Below are 26,663 nucleotides of genomic sequence, written 5' to 3' on the forward strand. Positions count from 1 at the left end.
ACTTCCAGGTGTAGGGCTCTGTCACCTCCTTCACACAGGAATAGCAGCAGCCTCTCTTCAGCTGAAGAACCTTAAGATGCCTAGGAGGTAGGAATTTAGCAAAATGTCAGAGAAGGGTGGATTTATAATAGATCTTAGTGTTGATCCTGCACCAATACCAAGCTATGGGAAAGAGCTGATTTAGTAATTTAAGGGGGAAATGGTGAAAAACAACTACCTTGGTCATCAGAGTCAAGGTCAGTTCTACCTTGGAGCTAGCATGGCACTCTTTTTGCTAATTTATACATAAGGGCATCATTTCACTTTGACGAGTATTTGCCTTCACTGGTCAGTAGAGACGTGCACAAAGGCTACCTCTGGTCCTTCCTCTCTTACTCCAAAAATGGATCAGCCGTGATTTTTACCACAGACCACATGATATCTATAAAAACCAAGTTATCCAGTGAGAAGAGAATTAGGTGACCTCAGGTTGGGGTAGTAAGCAATCTTGGTTTAAAAAAAGTTCACCCATTTAAAACGCAACCCAACCATTTTTAGTATATTCACATTTATCAGTGGTGTTTAGTATATTCATATGCGGTCGGGGAACCATCACCACCACTTAATTTTGGAACATTTCTGTCCCTCCAAAAGAAACCCGGTACTCACTAGCCATCAACCCCCATTTCTCTCTTTTGCCCTTCAGCTCATAGCAACCACTAATTTACTTTCCGTTTCTATAAATCTATTATGGACATTTCATATAAATGGATTCACGGAATATGTGTCTGTCTTGTCTTCTTTCACTTAGCATCATGTCTTCAAGGTTCATCCACATGGCAGCACACAGCAGCACTTCATTCCTTTTTATGAGTAACACTTCATCGGGTGGATAGACCACATTTTATTTATCCATTCACCAGTAGATGGACATGCAGGTTGTTTCCACTCTTTCATATGAATGACACTGCCATCAACATTTGTGGACAAGTTTTTGGGTGGGCATACGTCATCATGTCTTTTGGGTAAATACTTAGAGAAGTGGAAATGCGGGGACATGTAGTTCAAATGATTTCAAAAACTGCGTGGCTGCACAGTCATACATGGAGAAGATGAGAGATTTAATATTTACTATCTCTCCACCCCCATTTTGCCATCATTCTTTCATTCTCTCGTGGCCCAACCACTCTGATGTTGTACTCTACACTCACATCTGTACATAAAATACTCCAACGTCTGAGAGCAACTCAGTGCCAGATAGAATTTCCAAAGATCACATATCTCAAAATCTTGTTTTCAAAAAGGAATGAATTGCAACCATCTAATTCCTAAAAAGTCCCCAAAGAAAGGATGCAATTTCCCTCAGTTGCCTCATCTCAAAAATATCTTCAAATCACTAGCCCCAAGTCATACATATACATGTACTATATGAATACTGAAGAAAGGAGAGTAATGTTTAGGTTTTTAAACAAATTTTTGAGACTATCCCCTACAGACCCCATTTCTTTACTCCCTCACTGAACACACTACGTCCCTGGATGCCAGCTAGTTTTATGTACCCTCAGAGTATGTATGTCAGAGAAGGGTGGATTTACAATAGATCTTAGAGTTGATCCTGCACCAATAACAAGCTGGGGGAAAGAGCTGATTTAGTAATTTACTGCCATGAACATTTTAATCTAACGTAGTAAATGCAAGTGTGGAGAAATCTGCTATCATTCCTGGAGGTGTTTTTCTTCTACGTCAATCGTCTTATTGGAATCTATTTTCAGAGTCCACAACAGTACTGCACAATTTAACATCCAGAATTTCTGCTGTTGCTGCTTCTGTAATAGCTCAAACTTTCTTTTCTTTCTTAGTTCCTCTGAGAGAGCACATATAAAATGAGTAATTATTGCTGCTAAAGAATTGCTGGAGTCAGCAACGCTTCACAGGAACTGCATTTCCTCCTCCTCCTTTCCCTCCCACCACAAATCTCCCCCATAAGTTAAGAATTAAAGACACATTGCTAGGATAAAGAAATCTGACCTGAAATATGTGTTGCAGCAACAATGGCAAGCAACCAAGTGTATTAACAATAATTTCCAGGGTAGCTGAAAAGGTTAGATGATTTGTCTTTGAAATGAGCCAACTCTGCACACTTTCATGAGATGAAAATCAGTTTGCTTTTCCTTCTGGACACCTCACCTCTCTCCTATTCCTACTCCCCACAAAAGGCAGAGTGGTTGAGGCACATAAACAAATAATTCTGGAAATGAATTTCCTTGACCAGGAGAAAACGCAAAGACAAATTCCATTCTGCATTAGTTTCCCTACACTTCGCTGTGATCAGGATTTACTATGATTTCTCTCTCCCTGGAGGGATAATACCTGATTGATAACATTTCTGACACACAGAAGCTTAAAAAAAGAAAGAATGGCAACTGTGTGTTATATTCCAGTATGACAACCATTACCCACAAACTAGGTCATTTCTGAGCCACAGGAAAGAGGAGGCCATTTTTCTTTTAAAGTGATGACCCTGTGTGAGTAAGTTACTTCTGCACCTGTCACCTGTAAAAGGAGGATAATAATAGGACTTCGTGGGCTAAGTATATGAGTGCTTCAAATAGCACTGAGGACAGATGAAATACTGAGTCACTACGAGCTTGGCTCGTCACCATCACCTAGACCAGCACTATCTTCAAAAAGCTGCCTAGATAGCATTAAGGAGCTATCCTCCAGCACTCTTCATTCAGGTACAAAGTACCACCATCTTTATTTCAGAGAGTTCTCCAATTTCCACCGACTCATCCTGCAGGGGCAGCAGGCTCATAAGACAAAGGAAAGAAATGAGAAACACAGGGACACAGGAGGAGATGAGAAAGACATCTTACAATTACAGAAAAATGGCACCTTATTTTATTTTCTGACAGCCATGTTTAAAAGACGAAATTCTTAAGAACATTCTTTCCAATAGGGGTAGCCAGGAAAGTTACAAGGCTGAAAAATCTCTCCAGAATGATGTCCTAGACTTGCCCAGTCTAGAGAGCAATCTGCGTACACTGTGTCCCCTCCTCCCCACTTATATTCACACACGAGCATCCTTGCTAAACCCGGAATGGAAAAACAGACAAGTGTCTTTACAAACTCAGAGGGGCAGTGAGTAAAAAGCTGGTGCCTACACCTACCTCTCTCTGAGGCTGGTCAGGCCCTGGGTCAGCAGCGCGGAGGTTCAGGACGTGCACCTCCTGTGGCAGCCCCGTCGTGCCTCTGCTGGCACACCCCGACAAGACAGTGAAGCTCTCCATTAACGCCTGGACAGGATGGGAGGCGTTGATAGGCGACACTTCACACTGGGTCCCGGGCTCTGGATCTGCAGAAAGAATCATAAACACAAACCCCTCAGAAACAGCAATTAACTGTGCTACAGTTAAATTAATTAGTCTGGATGATCAAGCCACTGCCAACCTTTAGGAACCTTTCCAGGTAAGTTCTTTCCAGAACTGAATGGCAAAAAAGCTTAACCTATTCTAAAACCCCCATCTCTTGAATTCCTTTCAGATGATTTTGATGTGTATTTGATTATTTAAATTCCCTTTTAGATACACAAGTCACGAATGTATTCCTCTGGATGGAGGAAACCTCCCGTTTGACATCTGTGTTCAATTCCTTCCTCTCGTAGAAGAAAACCAGAAGTAAATGGAATAAATTGCCTAAAGCCCAATAACACTATGCATAAATAACATTAAACACCTAAAATTGCACTAAAAAAGTATAAGATACAGTCTCAACTTTTTAAGCACTTCCCCCTTCTTAGAGCAAAACAAACTTAAGAACAATACAAAGCAAGATATAATGAGCAGGGCTAATTGGGGCCAGCGTTGTATGGCAAAATTTGGGCCAGAGGTCAGAAAAATCCTCCCAAGAGAGGGCAAAGCATATGAGTAGAGCTTCAAATAGGAAAAGTAGAATCCTGGAAATACTCGGCTCCCGCCTCCTGATTCTCCCTTCCTCTAATCATCACAACTTAAATCCTAACATCCATTCCTGCCCAGCTCTACCTTCTGTGATTCTCATCACCTCTGTCTCTAGACAACTGCAGATCTTCCTAAAAGGTGACTCTGGTCTCCAGCTCTCCAAGTCACCTTCTATGCAAGCACCACCCACGTTACCCAGGGTGCTCAATGGGATGGTTATTCCCAATATGAATGCCTGCCCCTCCCATCTCTGTGGGCATGTCCGGTCCCTTAAGGACTTCTGGCCTATGAAGAAAGCCCAAGCTCCTCCACCAGGCACACAAGGCCTTTCTTGATCAGTCCCTTCCTCTCTCTCCAGCCTCACCCCAACCTACTCCAGCAACCCCAATTGGCTGAAAGTTCTCCAAAGATACCATGATGTTTCTTAACTCCATGCCTTTATTCAAGTTTTTTTCTTTTACCCAAATTCCTCTTCCACTCGAACTCTGTCCCCACAACAAACACCCCAAGCTGAGGGAGGTACTCTTCCTCCATCCTCTCATAATTTCTTTGCCCATCTCTGCGGTTTCATTGTCTACACTGTAACCACCAGTGTATACACATCTGTCCCTGCTAGTACAGTATGACCTCCCGGACTGTGGGTTACTCATCTTTGTGTCCCCAGCACCGATCACAGCATCTGGCATGTAGAAGATGCTAAAAAAAATATTTGTGAAGGGAATCACTGGGCTTACAAACAACAACAACAACAACAACAAAAACTGCCTCCTCCTTGACTGTTGATTGAGGCACCATTCTAGAGACTTGGATTCGGCTGTAAGGAGGTAATATGGGCAAGACTGATGTGAGGTACCACTTGGGCCTCATTGCACACTGGCTGGGTTGACAGAAAGAGACATCTAAGAAAGAGGAACCCATAATATATCTCTGCAAGCTTGGTGTTGTCTCCACTGGATACATGGGGAGACTGAGACTTGATCATATAGCGTCCACTAAACCGCAGCCTTCCCCAAGTGGAACCTGATAAAAGACTTAAACTCACTCCCAACGAGTTCTTCCTGACTTATACATAGTAAAAGTATTCTCCAGGATTACAGACCCAGTGCAAAATTAAAATGCAAATGTCATTCAGAACCAGGCAATCCTGCGCCCCCACTGCTATACTATAAGCAGACACCCTGCCTAGTGTGCCAAGTCTATTTCAGAACTCATGGAAATTGTCTAGGTTGATAATAGTTATCTGGTCTGAAATGAAGTATGTACCTTCTCAAATAATCACTGCTGCTCTCTGTACTGCTGTACTGTGCCCAGCTGCTTTCTGAGAAACAGCGGTGGTGAAGGAAGATGTCACAGTGGCAAAGGCAGCAGGTAAGGGACATAGGAGTCCCTAAAGTCCCCATGTAGGGCAAACAGTATGAGCAGGTGCTCCCCCTACTGTTTCCCCTCCTGTCCTCACCAACTGCAGAGGGGTGTCTGGTATATCTCACACCCCAAAGCTCCAGAGTCTCCTACTACTTCCTACTCAACTCTGGGGAGCTGGTTTCACAGCCTCCTGCCATGACTTTTCCATTATCATAAATTGAGCACATATAAAAATGCTTTTCAGGGTAGAGGGATGGGTTAAATAGGTGATGGGGATTAATGAATGCACTTGTTGTGATCATCACCAGGTGCTGTATGGAAGTGTTGAATCACTATATTGTATACGTGAAACTAATATTACACTGCATGTTAACTAACTGGAATTTAAATAAAAACTGAAAACAGAGCACCCGGCTGGCTCAGTCAGTAGAGCATCCAACTCTTGATCTTGGGGTCATGAGGTTGAGCCCCATGATAGGTGTAGAGATTATAGAGAAAAACTTAAAAAAAAAAAAAAAAAAGCTCTTCAGCACCACTTTTGTATGTATGTGCAAAGCTCCAAATGGCCTGTGGTTCCACACAAAACATGTCTGCAATCTGCTTGACTTGCCCTCCTCCTTACAATGCCACCATCACCTGTCAGGATCTCCCTTAAATCACCACACTAGGGCTAGAGAAAAAACTCACTGGCAACAAATCAGAGGATAAAGTCTTTCCTAAAGATTGCTAAGGACAAGCAATCCTCACCTTAGAATCTATGGTTTTTATCTTGCCAGAGTCAGGGCAGGGAAGATCCCACTTAATGGGCTATAGTTCCAGCCATGTGTTATAGGAGTCAGTCCAAGGTCAAAGAAAAAAGCAACGCACAGGGCACACTATGATCAACTGACTGGATAGATGCACTTCAAAGACCCACTGGGGTCAATGATTAAACACACTCCATATAGAGCATCTCTGACCATCAAATATACCAGAGTGGTAGTTGGTTTTTGAGATCCCTTAATGAATTTTTTTCCTCTAAGTTAAAAAAAAAAAAAAGCTACAAGTATGATTAAGCTATCCATAAAGCCAAAAAGCAAGAAAGAAAAGAAATTAGGAATTATGTACCCTTATCTTCCAAAAGTATATAAGAAATGGTAGCTTCAACAATTCAACACACAATGTCAGTCTAGGGTAGTAAAAAAAAAATAATAATAAATTGCTCCTATTTATTAAGTGCTCACTATAGGCTGGGCAATGCTGGGTTTGTATAACCTTGAACACCATCATAATAAAGTGGTAGTATCCCTATTTTAAAGAAAAAGAGAGTAAGTTTAATGCACTTAAGTAACTGTTGTAAGGTTACCCAAGGAATGACACTCACACCTACCTCTGGGGCTCACATCTCTGCATGGTGAAATTTTTCATAAGAACATATTGGATCTAGATGGGTTCACTGGCAAATTCTACCAAACGTTTAATGAAGAAATTACACCAATTCTCTATAATCTCTTTCAGTAGAAGCAGAGGGAATGCTTCCTAAGTCATTCTGTGAGGTCAGTGTTACCCTAATACCAAAACCAGGCAAAGATATCTCAAGACAAGAAAAAGACTAGCGGTGCCTGGGTGGCTCAGTCGGTTAGGCATCCAACTTTGGCTCAGGTCATGATCTCATGGCTTGTAAGTTCGAGCCCCACGTCAGGCTCTGTGCTGACAGTCCGGAGCCTGGAGACTGCTTCAGATTCTGTGTCTGTCTCCCTCTGCCCCTCCCCTGCTCATGTCCTGTATCTCCGTCTCTCAAAAATAAACATTTAAAAAATTGAAAAAAAAGAAAAGACCAATATCTCTCATGAACACAGATGCAAATATCCTCAACAAAACATAAGCAAACCAAATCCAACAATGTAAAAAAGAAATGCATGCCACAACCAAGTGGGATTCAACCCAGATCCATAATGTCTGAAAATCAATTGATGTAATCCATCTTACCAACTGGCTGAAGAAGAAAAATCATATTATCCTATCAACAGATGTAGAAAAAGCATTTGACAAAATCTAACAGTCACTCATGATAAAAACTCGGAGCAAACTAATAGATAGGAACTGCCTCAAGTGGATAAAGAGCATGTAAAAAAAAAAAAAAACACCCAAAACCTATAGCTAACACCATATTTAATGGAGAGAAGCTAGAAGCTTTCTCATTAACATCAGGAATAAGGCAAGGATGTCCCTTATCACCACTCCTTTTCAATATTGTACTGGAAGTCCTAGCTAATGTTTGCAGCTAGGTATGGCCATGTGACAAAATTCTGGCTAAGAAGATATAACCAAAGGTGACACATGCAATTTCCAAGAGATTTCTTTCGAAGGGAAGTTGTGTTCTTCAGCCCTTTCCTCCTTCCTGTGGGCAGGAAGACAGATGTGATGAGTAGGGCCAGAGCAACCATCTTGGGCCGTAAAATGGAAACAACATGCTGAGTGGGGCAAAGCAATAAGACAGAAGTTGCCTAGGTCCTTGATGAAGATGGAGCTACTGGATCAGCTCTGGACTACTTCTTTTTATATGGAACACATGTAATTTTTTTCAAGCCAATATCATTTTGAGTTTTCTGACACTTGCAGCTTAATCTACCTTTATTTTATTTCATCAAAAATGCTAACCTTCTTCCCACCAGAGACTCCATATACAAGGTATCCTCCAGGAAGACTTTCCCACCATTCCTGTTCCTCTGCCCTGCCATGGGGTGGCAAATTCTTACTCATTCTTCTGATCTTTCAAGAAAGCGTCTCTTACTTCTCTTACATTAGAGAATACATTTTTAAATACTCACATGGTACTCTTCATTTCTCTTCACTGCACTTCATGTGGTTATACTTATATAATCATTTGTCCAATGATTTGTTTAATGTCTACATATACCCAAAGACTGCAAACATCACAGAAGAACGGAGCCCTATTATTCTGATTATTGCTGTATCCTTTATCCCAGCATAACGTCTGGCATACAGTACATACTCAAATATTAATGAGGGAAGGCGGTGGGAGAGGAAAGGGAAAGAACCACAAGATGCTCAAAGGATGTCATACAGAGGCGTCTGGGTGGCTCAGTTGGTTAAGCGCCCGACTTCAGCTCAGGTCATGATCTCGCGGTTTGTGAGTTCGAGCCCCACACCAGGCTCTGTGCTGACAGCTCAGAGCCTGGAGCCTGCTTTGGATTCTATGTCTCCCTCTCTCTCTGCCCCTCCCCTGCTGGTACTGTGTGTGTGTGTGTGTGTGTGTGTGTGTGTGTGTGTGTGTCTCAAAAATAAACATTTAAAAAAAGGATTTCATACAAATAGGAGACTCTATCCTAGAATTCTTCCTTTCACTCTTTACCTAGTAGATAAAACTTCCATCTTATAATAAGGGAGTGGGGGGAGGGGTGGTGGAATCAATCATGATACAAAGGAGGGTGGCATTTTTGGTTGCTAAGAATCAAGTCCCGGCTGGGACTTCCCCACCCTCAAATGTCACAGCAGGCAGGAAACACAAACTTGTTTTTGTGTTCTCCAGGTGGCACAATGCTCCCCTCTGCCATCAGCAAGCCTCCAGCCTCCTGCCACCTCTGGTCAGGTGCAGGCCTTCCTGCCCCTCTCCTGAAACCAGAGCAAGCCTCTAGGAACTGGCCTCCCGTCTCTCCCAACTGGCCTCAAAGCAGCTTCTACTGCATCTGCTCACACAAGGCCAGAGCCACATCCAGAGGGAAGCTTCCACCCAGGAAGAGTGTGACCCACCCCCAGGCTCTACTACACAAGCCCTAAGCTAGCAAGGCGGCCACCAAGGGGCCCAAGTGCAGCACCTCATAGCCACAAAGGCTTGGAAACTAGGAAAACATGTTCTGAAACCCTATCTGACTCATCTGCTCACTTCTGTGGTGACCTGTGAGCTGAGGAACTGCTCACACAGGCTCTCACTGACAGCATCGGAAGGCTGGGAGTTTCTCTTGTGGCCACCACTGGAAACCCACAGCCCTTCCTTCCCTGAGCTATCTCTTCCCCCAAGTCATGAGGCAAATGAGTGGCGTGCTCCGTGATGATGCCAATCAGCACAGCAAAAGCAACTTTACCACCGTAAGGGTCAAGCAGGGCATAAGTGATACGGAAAGAAATGCTGGCTAAAGGCAACAATATCATAAATGCACATTCCTGTTCACCTTGCACCAATGTTAACAGTCAGAAGGCATTTTACTAAAAAAAAAAAAAAAACATTGTACAGATTCTTTATCTGAGGCCTCACAGAAACTCCCTAATGTGGACAGAACAGATACAATTGCCACTATCACATGTTGCAAGCCACAAAACTGGGTGCATACTTCGACGGACTGCTTCTTAATAGTAATGTACATACAGGTCCGCCTCCAGAGACATTTCCCACTGTTGCCTCCCCATCTAGATATTTCTTTTTATTCCAGGCATCTAGTATCTGCCCCATCCAGGATTCTTCGCGGGTAATTCTCAAAGAAGTCTAACTTTCCCTTGGTCTGATAGCGTGAGCTGAGTTTATCCTTCTCTGCTGGCTACACAAGCAATCTGATCTCCCCCAAATCCTGCTGGGTGTTGTGTTTTGTTTGACTTGTCCTCTTTCCTACCCTGAAGTCAGACTGTGTTTTTCCTTCTCAATACACCCTCCTCAGCCACCAGGACAGACCCATGGCCCCAATTCACTCACAAGATGCTACTTCTCTTGACTAAAAACATTCACTGACCTGAAGACAGCACAGATTCAAGTAAACCCTGTGGAGAGAAGCTCACCAGGTGGCCCAGACCAAGTGGCCTCCTTCACAAAGCAGAGCCCTGTGTTCAGCAGCTGGGCCACCTGGGGCAACACTGTGGAGCATATGGTGACACCCTAGGCCTCCACCTCCTGTGATAAGCCAGGGTTTAATTCCTCATGTATACGGCTATCATGCACCTTCTCTGGGCCACACACTATGCACATATTGTTTCTAATCCTCATTGCAGCACTGTAAAGGTACTGTTAAAACTCCCATTTTAGAGTGGTGGAAACAGGGACCCCTAGAGGCTAAGTAACTTGCCAAAGGTCACACACCACCAGTAGAGGGCAGGGTGGGATTCGAACCCGGTCTCTCAGCCTCCAGGTCTAAGCTTTTCCCACGGATAGTCACCGCTGGCTTCTAACCTGCATTTTCCTGTCCTTCACCTCAGTGTTTGATGAACAAGCAGACTTATTGGCCAAACCTACACATTAACTCATGTTTGATAAAACAGACTGATTAGTTCGCACTTGCAAACTTTTAGGTGATTTAAAAGATTTCATAAACTCAATGAGAAAGCACAAACTTATTTCTCATTTTACCAAATGTCGTCTTCCTCTTTTTCACTCATGTTTGCTTATCTGCACACATGGGAAATGTTCCTAAGATCTGGCTATAACATCAATGTCTAAATTCCCAGTTCCACTTAAAGAAAAAAATGCAAATGGACTCACCCTTTCATTATGTCCTTTAGCTACAACACAGCATTCCAATCTCTGTTACAGAACCCCCACATCCACGCTGGCTGCAGGCCAGCCCTAAGGCTTGACAGAATGCAGACGAAGCATCTGGGAACAGATGCATTTGCTGCACACACTTTAAATTTAATCTGTCCCCAAAGAAATTATTATCACACCTCATGCAACAGAGAGTAAAATATTGGGGGTGGGGGAGTTATTGTTTGGGGGGAGGTGCAATAAGTAATTTTCACATTTAATAAATGTGATCCTTAAGCATTTTAAATACCAATGCATACCAAGTTGACACAAACATCTGGTACCTATTGCACATAATTTCCAGCACACTGATTCCCCATATCACCCAGGGTACTAATGAGGAGCGTGTGTTCAGCTGCAATAAAAAGTGGTAAAGATGCAGAGGGAATGGAGGGGTAACATTATAGCCTGGGACCAAGACATTGCAGTGGGGAGATTTTATTCCAACAACACCATTGGCTAATAAGGGTTTCTGTTATTGTCCCACAGGGAATTCTGCAATGCTGTCAGCTGTGAAGAGGGACAAACTCCCATAGACTGTGCGCCTGGGCACTGCAGGATCTATTCTGCCCCTGAGCTGAAAATTCCTTCAACCCCCAATGGGATGCGAAAATCTGTAGGAAAGGGCACCCAAGATGATTTCTCAGCAATAGCACAGCCGGGCTCTAAGTGAGCTTCATGCAAGGGAATGTGACATATTCTAGGATAGGATACAAAACAAAGCTCCAGGAAAAAACACCTGGAAGGCCTGAGCTCAAGAGTGCCTGCTGTGTACACAGCATAGGCTGGTGTTTATACCATCTCAAATTACAACTCATTGACCTACAACCCTTTGGGGATGGAGCTGTGGAATGTACCACCATTAAGATCCAAAGGGGGCCCTTCTACCAAAGTCCCCCCTAGGCTTTTCAACAATAAAACTTGACTTAAGGCTAAAATTTATCCTTAGTAGAAAAAAGACAAGCAGAAGAGTTTCTAGTGGCCTAAAACCTGTAATCTGTATTTCTCAGGAAAAAACAGCCAGATTTTTCTATAGTACAACTCCTTAGGCATGTCTTATCATAGTTTATTTCATCCCCCAAGTGAGTATGTAAATCCAGACCTTCCACTGGACCAACTAGCCCTCTTCCAAGAAGTCAACTGTCAACTGGGTCAAAAGCCAATGCTTATTTGTATACTGTTGTGTTCAAATCATGGTGCAACCATGTTGAAGAATTTCCCATGTTCAAGTTTGTTTTTACAAGTCCGAAAAGAAACAAAAGGCAGGGTACCTTTAAGAATTTAAATTCTGGGGGCACCTGGGTGTCAGTGGGTTAAGTGACCGACCTCAGCTCAAGTCATGATCTCACGGTTCTCCCGTGGCTTCAAGCCCTGCATCAGGCTCTGTGCTGACAGCTCAGGGCCTGGAGCCTGCTTCTGATTCTGTCTCCCTCTCTCTCTGCCCCTCCCCCGCTTGCACTCTGTCTCTCTGTCTCTCTCTCTCTCTCACTCTCTCTCTCAAAAAAATAAAACAAACAAAAAAAGAATTTAAATTCTCAAAGTGTTGGGAAATGCCTGGTTATAAAGGGCACACACTTTTCCATTTGAGCAAGATACCACTATACAACCAACAAATATCAGAAGGGATTCATGCAGTTCTGGGAGGCAGTGGGATTGTTTCGTGTTTTTTATAATCTGAAGAGAACAGGTAGCTGATGAAGTATGTTCCAGAAGTCACCACTAGGCATAGCAAAAGAAGGGTCCCCATATTAGAGCCAACTGGACCAGGAAATGTGAGAGCTGACATTTTAAATCCAGATCTGCTGCTTACCAGTTATGGGACCCTGTCTTGAAGTTTCCCATAATCTCTCTTTCTCTTACTTTATGAGAGGCTCGTATATCATGAGACACGATACATGCCAACGCTTTACAAATTTCAAGTACTATTAGAGACATAAAGTCCCTTGAGGGGAGGAGGAGAAGTAAATGAATGAAAATATTTTCTCCATTGAAAAAATGTTTTCTTTCTGAGCTTTTAGAATGATTAATAAAATATCTAAGATAAGATGTTCTTATACTACTCCCTAGCCACTTCTCCCCCAAAATTACTTCTAAGAATTGCAGTGGAAAGATTTAAAATAAAGCTGTGCAGTACTGGAGTAAAAATTCCTGTTCTCTGAGCAAATTCCGGAAGTATAACTCCCAAAGGTGAGAACAGTCCATTTTTCTACCTCTAGGGAATTTCTAAAATCCAGAGAGTAATCTGGCATCACCTTGGCTGACTTTCTTGTTGTTTACTTTTGATCTGTAAGATGGTACATCTATTCCTGTTCTGACACGATCTAAAGGAAGCCAGGAATAAAGAGGACACTAACTCCCCTTTGGTATTCATTTATGGGGAAAGTAGAATTTATGGGATGTTATTGCCTAAATGGCTCAGCACTGAGACCAAGAACCAATATGAAGATTTGAAGGATGGAAGAAAATGCAATCTATTTTCTCCTGTGTGAGTCTGAGACACACAAAATTATTAAAAGAAAGTCTACTTCCTTATTAAAAGAAAAAAATACTTATTTGATCTGGATTCAAAATATTAAATGCAATTTAGGCACATAACCAATAAAAATTATAATTTAATTCCTACTAATGCAATATTTTCTGGCAAAGTGGGACTTGGAAGGCTGGGAAGCTGCCTCTCATTAACCCTGAGGGATCACATTGCCAAACCCATTCATCAACCAGACCTCAGTTTGAGCCTAAGATAGTTACTTAATGGATTTTCTCTTTTTTAACCTCTAGCAAACTGGTGTCTGATGAAAAAGAAAAGGTGGGAGAAACAGAGGTAAGGATGTGCACAGAAACACAAAGGCATAACATGCTACAGTGAGCATTCTCTGGGACTGGTGAGCCCTCAGGTAGGGCTGGGGTGCAGAGTCTGGGTAAGTGACAAGACAAGAAGCTATAAGTGGGGATATAGTCAGGAACGATGGAAGGAGAAAACCATAACTGCTGGTGAGCTTAATTAAAGCCTGTAACCACTGGTCCTGATTATAGATAGGAGACAAGAGATTAAAAAGAAAAATCTACCAATTTTTGTTTTGGCCATGCCAAATATTACTAATTACAGCCATGTGTACAAACTGGGCCATGAACTACATTTAATTTAAGGATTTTATATATAATCAGGGCACTCAACAATTTTTTTTTAATGTTTATTTTGAGAGAGAGAGAACACAAATGAGTGAAGGGCAGAGAGAGAGAGGGAGAGAGAGAATGCCAAGCAGGTTCCACAGCACAGAGTGCAACACAGAGCTCAATCCCACATGAGATCATGACCTGAACTGAAATCAAGAGTCAGACGTTCAACCGAATGAGCCACTCAGATACCCCTCAACAATTGGTTGTTAAAGGCATGAAGGAAATGTTTAATGTGAATGCCAAATTATCAATCATCGATGTATGTATGTCAAACTCAATTATAATAATAAACCATATTCCTTCCTCTCCTAGCCAGGTAGCTCACTGCTCAGGTGTCTCTGTTATGAGGAAAACAGAGCTAATGGTCTGGAGAGAAATCTATGAACAACTAGTGTGCTGTTTGTTGCTCCTTTCACAGTGAAGCTAAAAGGTTCAGGAGAATCTATGGAGCTGGCGTTTCCAGAGTTTGCAGCAGGTATGGGCCAATCAAGCAGTGCCACTGATAAGATCACTACATGTAGACCAGGGAACAAGAGGGTTGTGCCCAGCTAAGTAGCCCTGGCCCAGAGCCACATTTTTACATCTGATTAAATTAAGAGACTCCATAAACCAGTTACAACTATTACACTTTCCCTTTATAGCCAGTATCTACTTTTGGTTATAAATCCATTTGGGCATTTGTGAGCCATTCATTTATTTGGGCGTATGTTTCTATGTCTTCTACTTAGTTGGAAACCCAATGAGGGCAAGGATCATGTATGTTTCTTTTGCTTATCCTCCAACTATACCAGAGCATGACACAGTGCCTGGCATGTGACAGGTGCTCATAATGACATGTTGGGTGATGAATTCCTCAAACAACCAAAATCCTAATTCTCTATAGACCATGAAGCCAGTGTCTTAGGTTTATATCTCAGCCCTGCCACACTTCAGCTTTGTAACCTGGGGCAGTTATTTAACCACTCCATATCTTGGATCCTTCATCTCTACAATGAGGATAATAATAGTATCTGCCCCCATAAGACAGTTTAGAGGATTAACTTCTTTTTATTATCATACAAGTATAATTACTATTACTACCACCTCTCCAGCTATGGCCTGTGTCTTAAAAAACAAAACAAAACAAAACAAACTTTTTAGCCTATCTCAACGTCCTTTCGCATTAGGAATCACGGAATATCAGAGTTTACAGGAACCTGAGTTTCAGGTACATCAGTACCTTCACTGTCACCCACAGGACATAAGGGATCTCTACAGGCATATTCCATTATATTGCACTTTGTTTAATTGTGCTTCACATATACTGTTTATTTTTAAGTTTATTTACTTATTATTTTGAGAGAGAGAAAGAGAACACAAGCAGAGGGAAGGGCAGAGAGAGAGAGGGAGAGAGAGAATCTCAAACAGGCTCTGCACTGTCAGTGTGGAGCCTAATGTGGGGCTCAATCTCACGAAGCCAAAGTCGGATGCTTAACCTCGTGAGCCACCCAGGCGTCCAATTACAGATACTGTTTTCTATAAACTGAAGGTCTGTGGCAGTCTGGGTTGAGCAAGTCTGTCAATGGCACTTTTCCAGCAGGATTTTCTCTCTCTGTATCTCTGTGTCACATTTTGGTAATTCTTGTAATATTTCAAACTTTTTCATTATTATATTTCTTACGATGAATTGTGATCACGTGAGATTATGACTCATGGAAAGTTCAGATGATGGCTAGCATTTTTGAGAAATATTTTTAAATTAAGGTATGTACATTGGGTTTTTTTAGACATAATGCTATTGCACACTTAGCAGACTACAGTAAAGTGTAAACATAAATTTTATATGCACTGGGAAACCAAAAAATTCATTTGACTCGCTTTATTGCGATATTGGCTTTACTGCAGTGGTCTGGAACTGAACCCACAATATCTCTTAGGTATGCCTGTATAAACTATTTGGTATAGAAAGTCCTTCTATTACAATCCTTCCTAGTTTTCAGACAGGTTTTCCACAACTTCTGGTCCAAGAAATGCAAAATTAATGTACCAAGATAGGTCTGACCAGTACCTCAGTTTTAGTGGCTCTACTCCTAGAAAATTCCTAATCTACTGTGTGGATTATATGTCAGCCATATGTGTCAACCATATTCAAATAAAAAAAATTTTTTTAAAGAAAAAGAAAATTCCTGATCCAACTAAAATGTCATGCTATATACTCCTTTATAATTTATATACTCAACTACTTCTAGAAAGGAAATTGAGGGGGTTGTAAGAAAAAAATGTTAAATGGGCTTAGAAATCCACCTAAGCTGCCAATCAATTGATAAGTGGTAATGACAGAAGAGAAATCTCATCAAAGAACTTAGTTAGGGACGCCTGGGTGGCTCAGTCGGTTGAGCCTCTGACTTCGGCTCAGGTCATGATCTCACAGTTTGTGGGTTCAAGCCCCGCATCAGGCTCTGTGCTGACCGTTTACTCAGAGTCTGGAGCCTGCTTCAGATCCTGTGTCTCCTTCTCTCTCTGCCCCTCCCCCTCTCATGCTTTGTCTCACTGTTTCTCAAAAATAAATAAATGTTAAAAAAAAAAAAAGAACTTAGTTAAAGGAAACTACTTCATGTGAGCACCTCACCTAGTTTTGAGCTTCCCAGTAGTCAAGGTAAAGGAGAAAATGTGATGCTTACAAGATCTCATAAAAAGGAAACAAATCAGCTCTTTGGATAAGAAAATATTTTTCCTAAGTCTGAATTTCAGAGGCCTGTAATGAAGCAAGGATCAGGGATTTCAAAAGTTATTTTACAAAAAACACAGGCGCATAACTTTTCTTCAATGGCTTCATTAAAAATAGAGAAAATACAATCTACAGTGAAGTTCACTCAGGGGTCCAGGCAATTCTCTGTAGCATTCCTTTTCTAGAATTAAAAGAGGTTTTATTTTGTTTCTGTTTTTTGTTTTTACTTTTTTAAACCAATAATTTACATCAATGTATGTCTGAAGGCAAAAAACAAAGTGGCATTAGTTTGCTAAAAGCATTTGGGGGATTTTCTGATCCTGATTTAAAAAAAAAAGCCATTCAGTTAATCAAAAGTTTCAGATTTGGGGGGTGCCTAGTTGGCTCAGTCAGCAGAGCGTGGGACTCTTGATCTTGAGGTTGTGGGTTTGAGCCCCAAGTTTGGTGTGGAGATTACTTTTTAAAAAGTTCCCCCCGCAAAAAGAAAAGTTTTAGATTTTGCTATGCTGGGTCAACAAAACTTCTGAAAAGGTAAAATCTAAACAGAGTTATCAGTTTAACAAAATGCTAGAAGGGAGGGATTTGATTCAATCAAATTGTGTTTAACCTAAAGACAAATATAAGAAATAACTGTACTGCTGTTGAGTAAACTCTCCCCAAAATTTAGAACTGAGATAAAGGGATACCTGTTCAGAAAAAACACCTACTGAGCATGCTCATAACAAAACCTCACACACAGTAAAGTACTGTCAAACACACATCTGTATCTGACAAAGCAACCTTTCAAAACAGATGTGTCACAGGATGTTTCAAAGCTTGACTTTTTTTTTTTTTTTTTTTTTAAAGTTTGTCACATTCAATCAAAGCAATTTCTGTTTTTCGGAAATCTGTGTGTTCTTTAGGGGGAAACTTTTCTTCGGTGTTTTTCCACTCTGGATCAACTAGCTCCTCTCCTTTCCTCCCAAGTGAACCTTCGGAAACCACTCTGCCAGAGGGAATTCACCTTTCTCACATGTAGACAAGCTCTAATACTTTCAAATGGTCAATTTGAAAATGAAATCCTTTGCATGCCAATTCCTGAAACAAAAAGGACTTTGTTTCAAGATTTGCAGAGAAAAATGTACCCAAGTTTCATCCATTATTTAAGGTAATAATTAATTCCTGCGCCCAGTATTTTACATCATATTCCTTTCTTCCCACCTTACTTCATCTGGCCCAAAGAATCACCTTACCACCACACAATAAATGCCTCATTTATTCAGCACTGACGGGGAATGAGATATCCACATAAGCAAATCATCCAAATAAGTAAGGCTTTACTCCTTTCAAGAAAGTGACTTAAGTAATTTTTGCAGGAAATCTACCTAAAATGTACTATATACAAAATTATTTCCTAGCCACCTTCAATATTTTGAGCATCCTGAATACCATTAATTTTTTTGAGTACTTGGGGTCATCATTATGCATACTAATGACAGGTTATTCAACTTTGCTATGGTATTTCATTTTTGTCTCTACACCAAATGGTCCCCTATTTGTTTTGTATAATTCTGCCTATACTTTTTATACTTCTGTTTTCCTCAACTGACTGCAGGTCTGTCTCTCTGCCCCAAGCCCATCACACATCACCTTTCACACTGAATTCCAAGTCAACAAGCTTGGACAAGGGCAGTCCCACCTACCGAGTAACCCCTATGGACTTCTGACACTTATCTTCCTTATAACTCACCAAATACTTTGGTTTCCTTCAGGTGTTATGGATGCACAAACCTACTATAAAAGTGACACTGTGTAACAACATTAGTGACAATATTAGCAATAATATTAGTGATACTCTCCACACAAAATCTAATTTGAATGGCAAGCCATCAAAGAAAGTGAAACGTATGCACTAAGGGTGAACTGCTGGGAATTGAGTTCACACAAAAACTATGCTAAAGGTCCTACTCTTCTATTGTTCTAAGGTTTCAAGCATTTTAGAAATATTCTCTTTTCAAGAGAAGGAGAAAGCAAATACATGACTAGGTATCTTGTGTGTGTGTGTGTATGTGTGTGCGTATGTGTATGTAGGTATAGAAAGAAGGAAAGGAAGGAAAGTTAGGAAGAAAAGGAAGGAAGGAAAGAAGGAAGGGAGTTAGGAAGTTAGGAAGGAAGGGTCTAGTGATGTCTCCCCCTCTTTTTTATTTTTCAGGATGAACACATATTTGACCCACACATCCCAGATTAATTACAATTTTAGCATCATCTGCACATTCTTCTACACTGTAGTTTCTCAGTGGAACTTGTAATCACTATTCCTTCCCGCCTTCACTCTCCCACCAGTGATAGTGGACACTGTCACTGCGACCAGACACTGCTACCAGGGGTCCCTGTTTTCAAGTCAGTACAAACGATCTATTCTGTACAGTACAGTGTAGGGCAGGCTGCAGGCTGAACATCCACGTTACAAAGAAAACACACAAACCCACTCAAAAAGCCCCTCCTTAGAACAGTGTTATGATCTGCAGCTTTCTAAAATCAAGTCAGGACATGGAATCTTCCCTGCCTTCTGATGTTAGTTAGAAGTACGGGTCAGACTGCAATCCTTGCAAACCATGATTATGTTTAAAAAAAAAAAAAAAAATTTTTTTTTAAAAGGTACATACTGAGGACTGTTGCAGGATCACAGACTCTGAGAAGGCTCACTTTGTAAAGCTCTTTTCTTAAATGAAATAGGGTTTCTTTGCCCCAGAGATAACGCATAATTTATCCTAAATTTTGACCTTTTTTTACTGTAAAAAGCATAGGAAGTTACATGGAAACAATGAATGGAAGTGCACTTTTTTTATTAAACAAGAACAGGAAACTTTCAGTAGTTTATAGTAAAACTACATATTTAAGCCAAAGAGAAAAATTTAACTATGCTCTTTTAACTCCTAAATTTTCACCCTCTCTCATCCAAAACATATAAGAATATGCAGAACTGACACTCATGAAACAAATCTCAAGACCAAGAACAAAATTAGCATTTACAGGCTTCAAAAATATATTTCCTCCAAATTACTTAATGAGCCTCTTCAAACAGGCCTACTCCTACTTCTTCTATTATTGCATGGCCCAAATGAGTCATAATAAAACTTTGGAATATTAAAGACAATAAGTGAGGAAATTCCAGAAAATATAAAAACTATTTCAGGGAGCCAAAACAGAACTATATTTATTTTTTTATCCTAATGCATAGGAATGAATAAACCAGCAAATAAAACAGGCACTCACAGAGGTAAACATACATCTGGCTATAGTTTTGTAACTTAAAGTCTTGCAAATTCACCACCTCCTCCATACTAGACACATTACTTCCTTAAACAAAGCTAACTACAAGTACTACCCCAGTCAACTCTAAGAACCTGTACTATACCAATCTAAAAACAGTTTATTTCTGAGTCTACAACATCCAACACAGCAAATGACACATAACAAGGGCTCCATCCACGTAAGTTCCAGAAAGGAAAAGCTCATATGTAATTCTCATTCACTTTAGTCTTGGTCCAACCATGTCTGGGTCACAACTCCAATTTCATTAAAAACCTATCACTTCCCTGAGCCTCAGTTTTCTCATCTTTAAAACAGGGATAATACTTATCCTGGCTAATCTCCACGCTTGTTAGGAAACAAATGAGATCAGGCATTTGAAAGCTTTTTTTTCTTTAATTAAGTCCGGAACCCCTACACAAATATGAAAATATTACCAATAAATATATGAAAAATCAGTAGAAAATCACATCCTTTCTCCTCATCCTACCCTCCCTCTCAAAAAAAAAAAAAAAAAAAAAAAAGGCAGCTCACAACATAACAGACCTTAAGAATTTAAATGAAAGAAGGCTGAACACAGGGTTAGAAGACTGGGGTTCTAGTCTCAGCCCTGCCAGTAACAAGCTGCTTGATGTGGGCCACCTACAAACTAGGGCTAATACTACCTATATTGCTAAAGCAAACTAAAGTAATAGATAGCAAAGAATTCTAGAAGCTTAAAAGCAAGATACCTACATAAGAGACTGATCAATTAGAACTGCCTAACAAAAAGTTTGGACTTTAATGGCTTTATTATATAATTGGTTAACGAGGAAAGAAACTGGTTGCAGTTAAGACCCATCCTAAAAGACCCTTCCTGAAAAAAGGCTAAGCAAAGACAAAGGAGTGGAGGACCCTCCCCAGTGGAAATGCAAGTATTAATTATGTAAAGAGGGGGCTTTAGAAATAGGAACATGACGGGCCACCTGGGTGGCTCAGTTAAGTGTCTGACTTCAGCTCAGGTCATCATCTCAGAGTCGGTGAGTTCAAGCCCCGCATCAGGCTCTATGCTAACAGCTCAGAGCTTGGAGCCTGCTTCGGATTCTGTGTCTTCCTCTCTCTTTGACCCTCCCCCTACTCATGCCCTGTCTCTGTGTCAAAAATAAACATCAAAAAAAAATTTTTTTAACAAATAGGAACATGGAAAAAAATAACTGTGGATTAGAACCCTTTCGAATCCAATCTGATGTGAGAAATGAAGGCAAAAAAAAAAAAAATTAAATTTCCTTACAACTCACAGCCCACTGACAGTCAAATCCTTGAAACAGACAGTGACCGTCCTCTAGGAGCTCAGCTGCCTCAATAATGACACTTTCCTAAAGGTGAAAGGGAATCTTGGCTTAACATTATCCCAACCCCCCAGGACCCTGTAAGCCTACTTTAACATATAAAAATTACTTTTGAAACTTCCTTTATCTGTACTCCCCCACCCCTAACAAAATACATGTTGGCAATCCTACTCCAAGCTTTTGGCCCCCTGAGTACATCTGAATGGACTCATGACTGAGTTTTTACTAAACAGCAATAAATGACCTTTTCCTAACAGCAGCTAGCCCCTCTACATCCTGGGAAACCTTGTTTCCAAAATACCTTAGCGACTTCTGCTATCCCTAACCCTCTCCCAACCTGAAGATAAATAATCAGTCACTCTTCACAACGCCAGCGTGTCTCTTTCGGTCCACAGATCCTGCCCTGAACTTTAACAAAACCACCTTTTTGCACCAAAGATGTCTCAAGAATTCTTTCTTGGCCATCAGCTTCGAACCCCAACATTTTCCACAATTAAACTTGTAAAGTGAAATACTGGGTCAGATTTTTCTCCATCCCTGGTGAAGGCAGAGGCAGGGAACCCAAATTCTACATGTGGATGCCCAGAATTCCAGAACAGACAGCAGCTCATGAAGAAAGCAACAGGAGGGGATGAAGAGGAGAAAATAGATCAACAAACTACAACAGATAGGTCAGTTAGTAATTAAAAAGAAAAAAAGAAGAGGCACCTGGGTGGCTCAGTCAGTTAAGCTTCCGACTTCGGCTTAGGTCATGATCTCACAGTTGGTGAGGTTGAGCCCCATGTCAGGCTCTGTGCTGACAGCTCGGAGCCCAGAGCCTGCTTCAGATTCTGTGTCTCCCTCTCTCTCTGCCCCTCCCCAACTTGTGTTCTCTCTCTCTCTCTCTCTCCTTCTCTCTCTCTCTCTCTCTCAAAAATCAATAAACATTAAAAAGAAGAAGAAAAAAGAAAAGAAAATAACCTATTTGAAAGTTCAACTCAAGGCTGAATTCCTATCAGAAAAGTACTGGAGGCCAAAGCCTACAGCTGCATAATACTTTAAATCTGAGGCTGGTCTTTGGAAAAACATTTGACAAAGAGTATCAAAACATCTATTTTTCTTTCTTTCTACTCATTTTTCTCAATTATTTTTCATATTAACCCTTGCACTTCACTTACCACTCCTGCCTTTCTCAACTACAGTAAGCAAATATGTAGAACTATGGACTGAATAAAACTGTACAACATATTTTTCTGTATCTATTCTTTTTCTTATCGAATTTTTCCCTTTTGTAACTCAGTGACCAGCAAACAGTCACACAACTAAAAGCCAACAAAATGAGTTAGTGCACAGTGCCGATGTTGGAATTAACCCAATGGCGATTAGACAGTGTCAGATTCTTCTTGGATTCCAAAACATTAACTTTTTTTTTATATTTTATTTTATTTAAAAAAAGGACGTTTATTTATTTATTTGGAGGGGGAGGGGTAGAGAGAGAGGAGCGGGGAGAGAGAATTCCAAACAGGCTCCATGCTCTCGGCATAGCACCCGATGCAGGGCTTGAACCTACGAACCGTGAGATCATGACCTGAGCTGAAATCAAGAGTCAGATGCTCAACTGACTGAGCCACCCAGGCGCCTCCAAAATGTTCACTTTTTTTAAAGTGAGGCCTTTATGGGATTTTATTTTGAAAACCACTAGAGACTATGGTTTCCACCTATTGGCCTCAACTGAAACTTTAGACTCATGCTACAAGCATTAACATTCACATATAGCTTTACCTGGTAGGAGCACATCAAGAGCAAAATGAAGTATTAAGAAATTTAGTAACATGCATTTTTTTATATCCCTTTATGTAAGCAGAATCAAACATACTTATTTCACCCCTTTTTTTTCCCTAAACTAATATAGGATTTCAACTCTACTAGGATAGGATTTTTTTTTATTTACTCCCATATAACAGATATTCTTATTAAAGAAAACATCTTCATGTCACCACATATGAATTAATATAATCACTGAGTACCTTATCATTTATCATCTCTCCAATTATGTATCTGAAAGAATCAAACTGTGACCCTAAGTAGTGAGAACTACTGACCTCACTGGGAATTCAAGAACCCAGTATACAACAAGAACTCTAGTTACATATTTGCTTTAAAATAAGAACAGGGGTGCCTGGATGGCTTAGTTGGTTAAGCGTCCAACTCTTAGTTTCAGCTCAGGTCATGATCTCAAGGTTCATGAGTTTGAGGCCCACAACGGGGGCTCAGGATTCTCTTGAGAATTCTGCTTGGGATTCTCTCTCGCGCTCTCTCTGCCCTCCCCCATTAATGCTCTCTCTCTCTCTCTCTCTCTCTCTCTCTCTCTCTCTCTCAAAATAAATAAATAAAACTTAAAATAAAATAAAATAAAATAAAATAAAATAAAACAAAATAAAATAAAATAAAATAAAATAAGAACAATAATTTTTAGCTCTATGTTAGGCTTTGGACTCTGCTTCTAACTTGATGGGGGAAAAAAAAAAAGCTACCATGAAGTCTAACTCCAGTAAGCATTAGTGTGTTAATTGAAATCCCTAGCCACCTGACAGTATTTTTACAAACAAAGCATCATAAAGAACATACTGTTCAAAAGGCATGGAAATTGTGTTTTCTAACATCCATATTTGCCAATCTTTAGGAGAAGACTGCAGATATTAGTGCAGTGTAATAAATAAGATGCAATCCCTCTTCATGACAAGGTCACTTGGAAAAGAACACTCTGACCTTGGCAAAGTTCTTAAAAATTTAGACAAATAGGAACTGCAAGAAGTGTTTTGTTATTGTTGGTGTTTGTTTGTTTTCAAATACTGCCCATTTTAAATCATCCCCTTGATTTTTAGGCCGGAAAGGATGTAAATGTCTGAGTTACTACAGTCACCTTCCTCCCACTACTTTTAACTGCCTATAAAGCAATCTCTGTAGACACCAATCTTAAACTGCCCTGGCCTTGCCAGGGCAAATGTTGGCCCATATACTCCAGCAAGGCCATGAGTATTCTGAAGGTCAAAAAAAAAAAAAAAAAAAAAAAAAACAGGATTATTTCCAGTCAGAAAGGAAGTCCCTGCCTTCTGGAAGGTGGCCCCCAGCCCAGCCTTGACTTCGTATGCTATGAGGCAAGTAAACCAACAACTGGAAACAGCCTTCATCTCTAATCAGTACTTTCTGAAAGATGCTACTGATAATAGGGAGAAAACAAGAATGTATTTGATGTTCACATTTCCCTCTGCCTTGGCTTTTCTCCTTTTACAGACACATATACAGATGTTTGAAATAACACTTCACTAATGAAGTTTTCAATGTAAACTACAGAACGTATATTTGGATTCCTGCAGCATTCATGAAAATGGTTGGACACATCACTTAGGGTTTTCTTCCTATTTACCAAACAAGTTTCTGTAAGTCCTTCCTATAGTAAATAGTATACTAGTGATAATGGTGCTGAAATGGAAAAACAAGGAGGCAAGTGCGGGGTGCAGGGACTTTTGCTGTCTACTTTTCATAAAGGGCTAACACCCTAATTATCTTCAAGCACTAAGGTACAAGACCAGTGGCAATTTGCATGCCTAGGGTGCAAACATAATACTCGCTTTCTTTGGCACATTGAAATAAAAACACATTTCCTCAGATGAGGAAATTAAGGCCCAGAGAAATTAAGGGACAGTTTAGTTTGGCACTCAGAACCTACCACAACACAGCCCCACTTTCTTCTGGGGCCTGGTCATCCAAAAGACCTCCTGTTTCCCCAGATTCAGCACCTAATCTTCACTCTCCGTCCCTAATATGCTGACGGCCCATGCACACTTTAAAGCTCACCTTAATGGGTCTTCCCTGCCTGCATGAAGCCTCTAAGCTAGACATAACCTTAACCCTTTCTCTGAATTCCTACATCAGGCGGGTTCTTTTCTGATGGGCATAGACCAAAGCACCAAGCTGTGTGATTCCCCCAGCATCTAAGCATATTAGAGTCAAGAAAGCGTTTTCTTATTAATCCCCCCAGCCCTTGGGTGGCTCAGTTGGTTAAGCGTCCAACTCTTGATTTCAGCTCAAGTTATGATGTTGCAGTTTGTGAGTTCAAGCCCCATGTTGGGCTCCATGCTGAGCACGTAGAGCCTGCTTGGGATCCTCCGCATCCTCTCTCTGCCTCTCCCCTGCTCACCCTCTTTCAAAATAAATAAATTAAAACACACACACACACACACACACACACACACACACACACACACCTCCCCAGCCCCTAGATAGGGCCTTGCACATAATAAGCACTCAAAAAGGATGTGTTAAATAGAATTATTTGATTGATTAAGGAATAAAATAGCATTTCCAAGATTCCACAGCAAGTGGGCAGCAGAAGCAAAAATAAAGCCCATGCTTCATGATGACCAAATGCAGCTTATACCACACCACCAAAAAAATTCACAGCTGGGTTTATTTTTATGCATGTGGTAAGGTGTGTATTGTATTATATTATGTGTGCACACACACAAGTCCTCACAACCAAGCAAAGAACAATGAGACTTCTCACCACTAACTAAGCTCTGTTTTTTTAGTAAGTGTCCCCACAACCCTAAACTGCTATTTTATATCAAAATTTTTAAAAACTGGATCATTTCCTCTTTTGCCCAGCTTTTTTTTTTTTAAGTGAAGTTTAGGACAGCAGGAAAACTGCTGAGCTGAGACACAAAGAGCTGACTCTGCACATGCCTCATTGTTTTCTATTTTCTTTCCAGCACAGTTGTGGCTGGAAGATGGCATTTCGGATTCCCCGTGGACCTGTGCCCCTGGTGTTTCAAAACATTATGCTTTATACACTACTTGGAGAGGTGTGAGTCAATTGAGTATGTTCTCTCATATATATCATGTATCTTTAGGGAAGTAAGCAAAATACGTGTTTGGGGAAAGGAGGAGGAAAAAGGGACCAAGGGAGTATTCAGAGATGTAATTGCACATACACAAGAGAGGCCTTTCATGTGTGTGTTTTGGAGGTGGGGGGTTTAATGTAAACATTGACTACATTTGTGCTTGTGACTTTTACATACATACTGAATCAACACACACTTGAAAACACATCTGTTAAAAATGCTGACACATTCATTATAAGAACATTATTTATTCTCTAAGGGGTTTATATTCTGTTGTGTTTCCATTTTTTCAGGTTTTCTTAGCTTTCCTCCTCAAGTATATTTGATGACTTATTTTTAAATTTCTGATTTTACTGCCAATAGGATGCTCCATGAACACAGGACATTTTGCCAGAAAAGTAGAACTGATTCGTCTTTCTGAATTGCTCAACTTCACCTCTAGGAGGAAAGGCTGCTCACACCTACTTC

At 40.7% G+C, this 26,663-nt stretch overlaps 1 protein-coding gene across 4 annotated transcripts in view; it reads right to left on the reverse strand.

Moving 5' to 3' along the window:
• TGFBR3 (transforming growth factor beta receptor 3) overlaps nt 1-26,663 on the reverse strand; it is a 205,943-nt gene that overhangs the window by 115,479 nt on the left and 63,801 nt on the right. For all 4 annotated transcript variants that reach the window (XM_040470959.1, XM_040470957.1, XM_040470958.1 and 1 more), the window contains one exon: nt 3,150-3,334. In XM_040470959.1, coding sequence (XP_040326893.1) covers nt 3,150-3,334 — 185 coding nt within the window. The remainder of the gene's footprint in view (nt 1-3,149; nt 3,335-26,663) is intronic.

This window comes from Herpailurus yagouaroundi, unplaced genomic scaffold (assembly GCF_014898765.1).
Source record: "Herpailurus yagouaroundi ecotype Mexico unplaced genomic scaffold, PumYag 77, whole genome shotgun sequence".
Classification (NCBI taxonomy): Eukaryota; Metazoa; Chordata; class Mammalia; order Carnivora; family Felidae; genus Herpailurus; species Herpailurus yagouaroundi.